The 8,271-nt window shown below is 39.0% G+C and overlaps 1 protein-coding gene across 1 annotated transcript in view; it reads left to right on the forward strand.

Annotated features, from left to right (window-relative positions):
* Kdm1a (lysine demethylase 1A) overlaps positions 1-8,271 on the forward strand; it is a gene marked incomplete at its 5' end in the record, with an annotated part of 56,635 nt that overhangs the window by 7,571 nt on the left and 40,793 nt on the right. Inside the window, one exon of the mRNA XM_026782273.1 lies at positions 4,023-4,188. Within this exon, the coding sequence (XP_026638074.1) occupies positions 4,023-4,188 (166 nt within the window). The remainder of the gene's footprint in view (positions 1-4,022; positions 4,189-8,271) is intronic.

Raw genomic sequence — 8,271 nt, forward strand, 5'->3', positions numbered from 1 at the left:
AGCTCAGTGGTAGACCACTTGCCTAGGGTCTGCAAGGCCTTGGGTTGAATTCCTTTTTCTTTTTTAGTTTTCTTTTTTTTTCCTTTTTTTTTTTTTTGGTTTTTCGAGACAGGGTTTCTCTGTGGTTTTGGAGCCTGTCCTGGAACTAGCTCTTGTAGACCAGGCTGTCTCTGAACTATTTTTAATCTAGGATCTTTCTCTTTCTTTGAGCCTGGAGCTCACTGATTTGACTAGATGACTGTGAACCTCCAAGATTGTCCTGTTTCTGATTTTTACTAAGCCATTGTCTTTGTAATTCTCTTGGACTTTTAATTCCTGTTTTTCCATCTGGATTAGCTTTTTTTTCTTTATGTGCATATATGTATCATGCTTGTGTGCTCATGTTTGTGTGCATGAGGAGGCTGGGGTTGATATAGAATGTCTCCCCTTTATCTCTGTCCACTTTATTTACTGAGTCAGGGTTTCTGACGGAACCCCAAACTTTTGTGATATGGCTCTGTCTATATTACTCCAAGGATGCGCTGTATGTCCTGATTACTGGAATTACATGTGGGCCACCACTCCTGGCAATCTTTTATGTGAGTGCTGGGGTCTCTGGTCTTCATTTCTGTTTACTATTTGTGCTTTTATCCCAGGAGCCATCTTCCCAGCCTTGTGATCAGATCTTAAACTTTCAAAAGAAATATGAGATTTCTGTTTATTTTGGGGACAATTAGAAGCAAGAGATGACTCAGTGGTTAAGAGCACTGACTGTTCTTCCAGAGGACCTGGATTTGATTCCTAGAACCTGCGTGGTGGCTTACGATCATCTGTAATTCCAGTTCCATGGGATCCAATGCTCTTTTCTGGTCTGTGTGGACACTGTATGCATGTGGTGCACAGAAACACTTGGATGTAAAACACCCACAGCAAAAAAGTACAAAAAAAGTAGCAATAACAAAGAGATGAGAAATTTTATGCATTCACAGCCAGACTTGAGAACTAGTGTGAACCATAGCTTCAGTGGGTGGATATCCGTTTAAGGAGTAAAAGGCAAGCTGAGTGTGGCCCTGCTGGCCAGCATTGTGGGGGAAGTCGGAACAGGAGGCTCTCTGAGGTTTATTGACTGCTAGCCAAGCTGTTGGTTCAGTGAGAGACCCTGTCTCAAGGGAATAAAGCAGAAAGTAATAGAACAGGACACCCAGTTTTCTCCTTTGGCCTTAGAATGTGCAGGAGTACATACACTTGTACATATACACCCCATAGGATTTTTTAAAAAGGAAGCTGAGGCTAGTGTAGACAGGCTTTGCTTTAAGAGTTTTGTGATATATATATATATATATATATATATATATATATATATATATATATATATATATATATATATATATACAATATAGCAGTGTTTTGTTGCTTTGAGATTTGTCTAGTATGGGGGCGCCTCTTTTAAAATAGCATGTTTTTATATAATAAAAATTAGGTTGGAGTTTTGTAAAGGTGTTACTGAAGATGGCAGGATCAATGACAGTAGATCTAACACACTAGGCTTTGTAGCACGATTTCTAATTGTTCTTAATAATAAAAACTCAGAGTTAGATACTAGGGGTGAAAGCTGAGAGATCAGAGAAGCAGTGCAGCCAGCCACTAGAGAGACCTTTTACCTCTACCAATGCTCAGACAGAAGGAGCAATCCTGTCTTCAGATTACCTCCTCAGCTGCACCTTAGACTTCAGTTGTTTCCACTAAACCTCAGACTGTGTTGAACTCCTGTCTCCTCCTACCTTATATTTTTCTCTCTCTGCCCAGCCTCTACCTCCTGTCTCTGCCTCCCTAGTGCTGGGATTAAAGGTGTGGGATCCCAAGTGTTGGGATCACCTTTGTGTTGTAATAAGAGCTCCGGGGGCTGCATCCCCGGCACCCAGCTGCCTGCATGGTTAGCTTTATACCCGAAATAATTACACGGAAACTATTCTTTTAAGTACCACTTGTCCCATTAGTTCTAGCTTCTTATTGGTTAACTCTTACATATTGATCTAACCCATTTCTAATATTCTGTGTAGCCCCACGAGGTGTGGCTTACCAGGAAAGATCTTAACCTGCGTCTGTCTGGAGTGGGAGAATCATGGCGACTGCCTGACTCGGCTTCTTTCTCTCAGCATTCTGTTCTGTTTTCTCTGCCTACCTAATTTTCTGTCCTATCAAAGGGCCAAGGCAGTCTCTTTATTTAACAAATGAAATCAACACAAAACAGAAGACTCCCACATCATTTCCCCCTTTTCTGTTTAAACAAAAAAGAAAGGTTTTAACTTTAACATAGTAAGATTACATATAACAAAAAAGTTATCAAGCAAGAATTACAGTTACAATATTTATATCTTATTTTTCTGTTGGAAGGAGCTGTGGGCTGCGTTCTTGCCTCCCGGCTCCTGGCCGCCAGCTAGCTTATGCCCCGAAATAATTACACAGAAACTGAATTTTTTAAACATTGCCTGGCCCATTAGTTTTATCCTCTTATTGGCTAGCTTTTACATATTGATCTAACCCATTTCTAATAATCTGTGTAGCCCACTAGGTGGCTTACCAGGGAAGATCTTAACCTGCGGCTGTGTCGGGTGGGAGAATCATGGCGACTGACTGACTGACTCAGCTTCTTTCTCCCAGCATTCTGTTCTGTTTACTCTGCCTACCTAATTTTCTGTCCTATCAAAGGCCAAGCAGTTTTTTTTTAATTAACCAATGAAAGCAACAGATAGAAAGATGACCCTCCTCCATCACCTTTGTGTGAGCTCTGTCTCTCTTTTTTTTTTTTGTTTTTGGTTTTTCGAGACAGGGTTTCTCTGTGGCTTTGGAGCCTGTCCTGGAACTAGCTCTGTAGACCAGGCTGGTCTCGAACTCACAGAGATCCGCCTGCCTCTGCCTCCCAAGTGCTGGGATTAAAGGCGTGTGCCACCACCGCCCGGCCTCTGTCTCTCTTTTAAACAGATTTAATTTCCTGTAGCCCAGGGTAGCCTTGATTGAACTCACAGAGATCCCTCTGCCTCTGTCTCCTGAGTCCTGTGATTAAATGCCACCACTCCCTGGCCTTTAGTGGCTTAGCTCTGCACTCTGATCTTCAGGCAAACTTTATTTATTTATATCACTACAAGGCTGGGCCATCTGTTCTCAGTATTTGTCAATTTAAAGAGGCAAGTAATAGCAAAAAGCAGGAAAAAACACAGTTGGAAGAGAAACTAATGCCTAAGCTACATCACAGTGTGTGATATTCTAAGACATCTTTATTTAGGCTGCCCATGGAATAACCAGCCTGTGTAGCTCAGGTTGGTTAGCCTTGAAATTAAAAGTCATCAGGGTACTCAAAGTATAGGCATATGCCACCATATCTGGCTCACTAGTTAACTGTATTTTGGGCTGAAGGCTATTTTAGTTGAAACTTTAGCATGTGAGCACATTTAAAAAAAAAACTTGGAAGAGAGCTTGAGTTAGATGTGTGACCAGTATAATGATGTAAGTTACAGATTGGTGTAAACCTGAACTGACACATATTCTTTCTTGAGGCTTTTTGTCTTTATTTAACTTTATTTTATGTGCATTGGTATGAAGGTGTCAGATCCCCTGGAACTAGATCTTCAGACAGTTGTGAGCTGCCAATTGAACCCGGGTCCTCTGGAAGAACAGTCAGTGCTCTTAACCACTGAGCCATCTCTCCAGCCCCTGGCTTTTGTCTTTAATAACTATTTTTTAAAAAGATTTATTTATTTATTAAGTATACAGTGGTCTGCCTGCATATGTACCTGCAGGCCAGAAGAGGGCACCATATTTCATTATCGATGGTTGTGGTCCACCATGTGGTTGCTGGGAATTTGGAAGTGTAGCTAGTGCTCTTAACCTCTGAGCCATCTCTCCAGCCCTCTTTAATAACTATTATAAGTTCGCTTGATCCTTGTGAAGTTTGAAATCAATTAATTTCCATTAATGGTTCCAAATAGAGTCCCTGATTGATTCTCATTGTATTTAGCTTTTTTTCTGGTATAATTTCCACTTAGGTTGAATACAGAGAGATGGATGAAAGTTTGGCCAACCTCTCAGAAGATGAGTATTATTCAGAAGAAGAGAGAAATGCCAAAGCAGAGAAGGAAAAGAAGCTTCCCCCTCCACCTCCTCAAGCTCCACCTGAGGAAGAAAATGAAAGTGAGCCAGAGGAGCCATCTGGTGAGTTGTAGCGACCAACCATGGTTTGTTTTATCTTACAAATAAGAATCAGTTGTTTTGTTGTTCATATTTTGCGGTGTTGTTTATGTCTTCATCTTTGACTTATATTCTGATTCTGGGGCTCTTGCTGTGTCTTCATGTTGTGTATACATGTATATATGTGCACATGTATACCTAGTGTTGCTGATAATTTTTTGTGTATATCAGAAAATGAAGGGAAGGCGATAGATAATATAGCAATGTATGTCGGTTAGAATTAGGAGAAAATAAATAATTAGAGAAAACACAGAATGTCAAACCCACAGAGCCAGTCTTCACAGCAACAGCTTAAAGTTTTGGTTTTTCATTGTTGTTGTCTTTGTTTTTATTTACATATACTTGTTAGTAAAAAGTTTTTTTTTCCCCCGGGAACATATAAAAACATTCTGAAGTTAAAAGGACCAGACCTAAGATCTTGTAATTTTTATTTATTGAGCCAAAGGAATGATATAAGACAAGACTGTGGGGCTGGTGGAGATGTTCAGTCAGTTAAGTGCTTGCTGGGCAAGTCCCAGGACCTGAGTTCAATCCCCAACACCTTTGTAAAGCTGAGTGCTGAGGAGACAGAGAGAGACACGGTGATCACTGAGGTTTGTTGGCCAGTTAGCCTAGCTGAATCTGCCAGCTCCAGGGTCAGTGAGACTCAAAAAATGAGACCATGATTAAAGAAGACAGGCACCGTTGAACTCTGGCATCTTTATACACACTAACACATGTGTGCATCTGTATACAAACTCAGACAAAAAAGGAAAGACAATGAAGAGAAGACTCTGGTCTCACATAAACTTTCTTATACCATGAAAAGATTATTGGAATTTATATTGTACAAGCTTCAGATAACCTTTAAAAAAAACTTGCAAATGTTGTCAGACTTGAGTCCTCTCTTTCCGAGGCTATCCTAACCAGTTCTGGTTTGTTTTGGAGAGCCAGTGTGAAATAAGAGTCTTAATTAGTACTTTGTGTTTTCTGCCCTGAATAACATTTCATTAGCTCATTTTGACTTTGAGAAATTATAGCATTCCTCTCCTTGAAATGACTTTTTACATTTCTATTAGCTGCCTGCCCCACACTTCACTAGTTCTTTACTCCCATACCTTTAAAATAGGGTGCCTATTTCAGGCCCCATCCGCTTTCTCTTGTGTTACTTTCAGAGTTAGCCGGATTAAAACTCAATTCTGACAACTTCTAGCTTTTGACCTAGCATCTTTTTATTTTTTATCCAGGGTGTTTCTCCTCTTTGGTGTTTTTGTAAAGCATTTTTTTTTAAAGTCTACTATTAATGCTGGTACTCCACTTGAGAGTATTAAAAGTCAGTTGTTAATGTAAATTTAGGTTTAGAGCTTAAATTCTAACTAAAGCTCTTAGAAATAATGTGCAATTGAAATAAAATATTATAAAAATATTTTTTGAAAAAGAGAAAGATTAAATTCTAAATTAAATTCATCCCAGTATCCAGGGGTTTTCCTAAGACTTTCTTAAAATAGTTACCAGGCAACTCCTTATTTGAAGGCTTCTAGTCTGTGCCTTACTTTTACACATGCAACTTGAGGCAGCAGAGCCTTCTCTATACTTCAGCAGCACCTTCTCATTATCACAATTTCTTCATGTCTTTCCCAAATCTTGTATTTAGCTTTCTTTGTTCAGTCTGAGTCTCCCTCTCTTCTTTTTCCTCCTAATACAGTCTTTTTGAGTCTTATCTTTTTCCTCTATTTGCTGGGCACTTGCTATTGAAATGCCTGCTATTCTCGTGAGACTACAGATCCTCAACTTAAGAGTTCTTAAGTATTGTACAGTGATGATCTGATATGTCAGAGGTTATTTTTTTGGTGTGATATTCTGTGGTCCCAGTAGATATGATTTATTTTACCAACTTGAGATACACTTTCTTTGTCCTTTAAAAATGTAAACCAAGTCTTGGTTTTTATGTATTTGTGTTTTTATAAGAGAATTTTATTACATAAATATCAGGCACTGGTTCTGCAAAAATGTCTTGAAGGGATTTGGGATTTGGAGGCACTGTCTTTTTTTTGTTTGTTTGGTTTTTTTTGGTTTTTTGAGACAGGGTTTCTCTGTGGCTTTGGAGCCTGTCCTGGAACTAGCTCTGTAGACCAGGCTGGTCTCGAACTCACAGAGATCCGCCTGCCTCTGCCTCCTGAGTGCTGGGATTAAAGGCTTGCGCCACCATCGCCCGGCTGGAGGCACTGTCTTTACTGTCTTTACAGTCCAGTGCTTCTATATAAATTAGGGTTTGAGTTAAGAAAACAACTAGAAGTTGTCTAAAATGTTCTAAGTGTTGCTTGCTTAATTTTATTCTTTTAAATTTGTTAACAAAATTTTGCTTTGTTTTCTAAAGTGTTAAGGGGGGGGGCTTTGTTATTTATAAAAGCCCCAAGGTGTTCCAGAGATTTATCAAATGATTTGACTGGAGAAATTCCTTTAGATGAGAATTGAATAAGGAAACTGTAAGGCAGATTGGAGCCATATTGTAGAGAGCCTAACTTGACTGATAATCTGGTTAGAGGAAGTACCTAAATTATTATTATTATTATTATTGTGTGTTTTTTTTTTTTTTTGCGGAATTGGGATTGAACCCAGGGCCTCCAGCTATCCAGATGTGAGTTGTACAAGTTATTCACCAGTGCTTCCCAGTCTCGCCCGGAGGTCATTTAGAGGATGAGGGTAGTACTGAGCTATTTGTTGTAGAAAAGTCAGTCTGTGGAGGGGACTAAAAGCATAGAGAGAGATGGACATTGAATAGAGAAAAGTGTGATGAGAGTTGATTTGTGGTGGGGTGCCTTTCTCATGCTAAGTGATACTGCATCCAGCCCTCAGTTAATTTTTAAAAATGAAAATAGAGGTTTTATATGTTTCATGTTGTTGAATTTAATTTATTGGGAGGAAGGTCTCTATTTAGATTTAAACATTGCCCCCCTCCTCAGTTTTTTGACAGTGCACTGTGACATTGTAGTCCTAATAAAATCATATGGGTAAATACAGATTTTTAAATATTAACTATTGCTTATATTTAAACCTATATTATTTTGTTTTCTCAAAATGTCCATGTTGTTTATTTGGTTTAACAAATGATGGTTTTGTTTAATTTCCTAGTATCTTTTCTGTGAAGATTAAACTGTTGATATTTTGTTTGTGTTCTAATAAATAAAGCTTGCTGAAAGGTCAGAGACAAAGGAGCAAGACACAGCCAACTCTTACCCTCTCCTCAGCCAAGAAAGGGCTGAGCTCCTGTGTCCTCTCTCTTTATATGCCTCTCTCCGCCCAGCCATATTGCTTCCTGTCTGTTTGTACAGACCTTTAGACCTCTTTGGTTAACTAGTGGCTAGCTTCACCCTCTGATCTTCAGGCAAACTTTGTCAGAGCCCAAACAAAATAGCACCTCATTAAACTTTGTTTTTGTTTTTTTTTAAGTCTTGTGGCCTGATTGGGAACAAAGTGCATTTGGGTTGCATGTATTGGTTAGTGGTGGAGCTTCTGTAATAGACAACTCATTCAGTTGATCTTCAGTGGTTCAGCTCCTCGGTTGAAGGATCTTTTTATAGAAATATACTTTATTTGGAGATTGACTGAGCTTGTCTCGTGTACTTCAGATCATTCCTTGACATTGCTCAGGCTTTACCCTGTTAATTGCTCTGCTGCTGCTAAGCCTTTTGTGTACAGAAGCATCACTTGTCCCTGTCCTACTGCCTTACTAGTTGCTGACTTTACATTTACAGTAGAGTACTCTGCTTTAGGAACATAATATTCTGTTTTGAGTAATAAGTAGCTTTGTTGTACATAGCTTGAGACATTTAACTTCAAAATAATAAGCCAAAAGCACATTTAAAATAGGCCACTAGATGCTTTCTCAAGGCTTCTTCAAGTTAATGAGCGAGTGTGTGAGTTGTTTTCACAGGGGCGCCACTTAAACCACTGCTCAATTCTCAGGTTAGTTTTATTAGACATGGTTAGTGGATTAGCAGTTATAATCTACCTGTTAAATATGAGAAGAATTATTTTATCTTACATACATTCTTTTTTTTTTTTTTT

Source organism: Microtus ochrogaster, chromosome 10, assembly GCF_000317375.1.
Source record: "Microtus ochrogaster isolate Prairie Vole_2 chromosome 10, MicOch1.0, whole genome shotgun sequence".
In the NCBI taxonomy this organism is placed as follows: Eukaryota; Metazoa; Chordata; class Mammalia; order Rodentia; family Cricetidae; genus Microtus; species Microtus ochrogaster.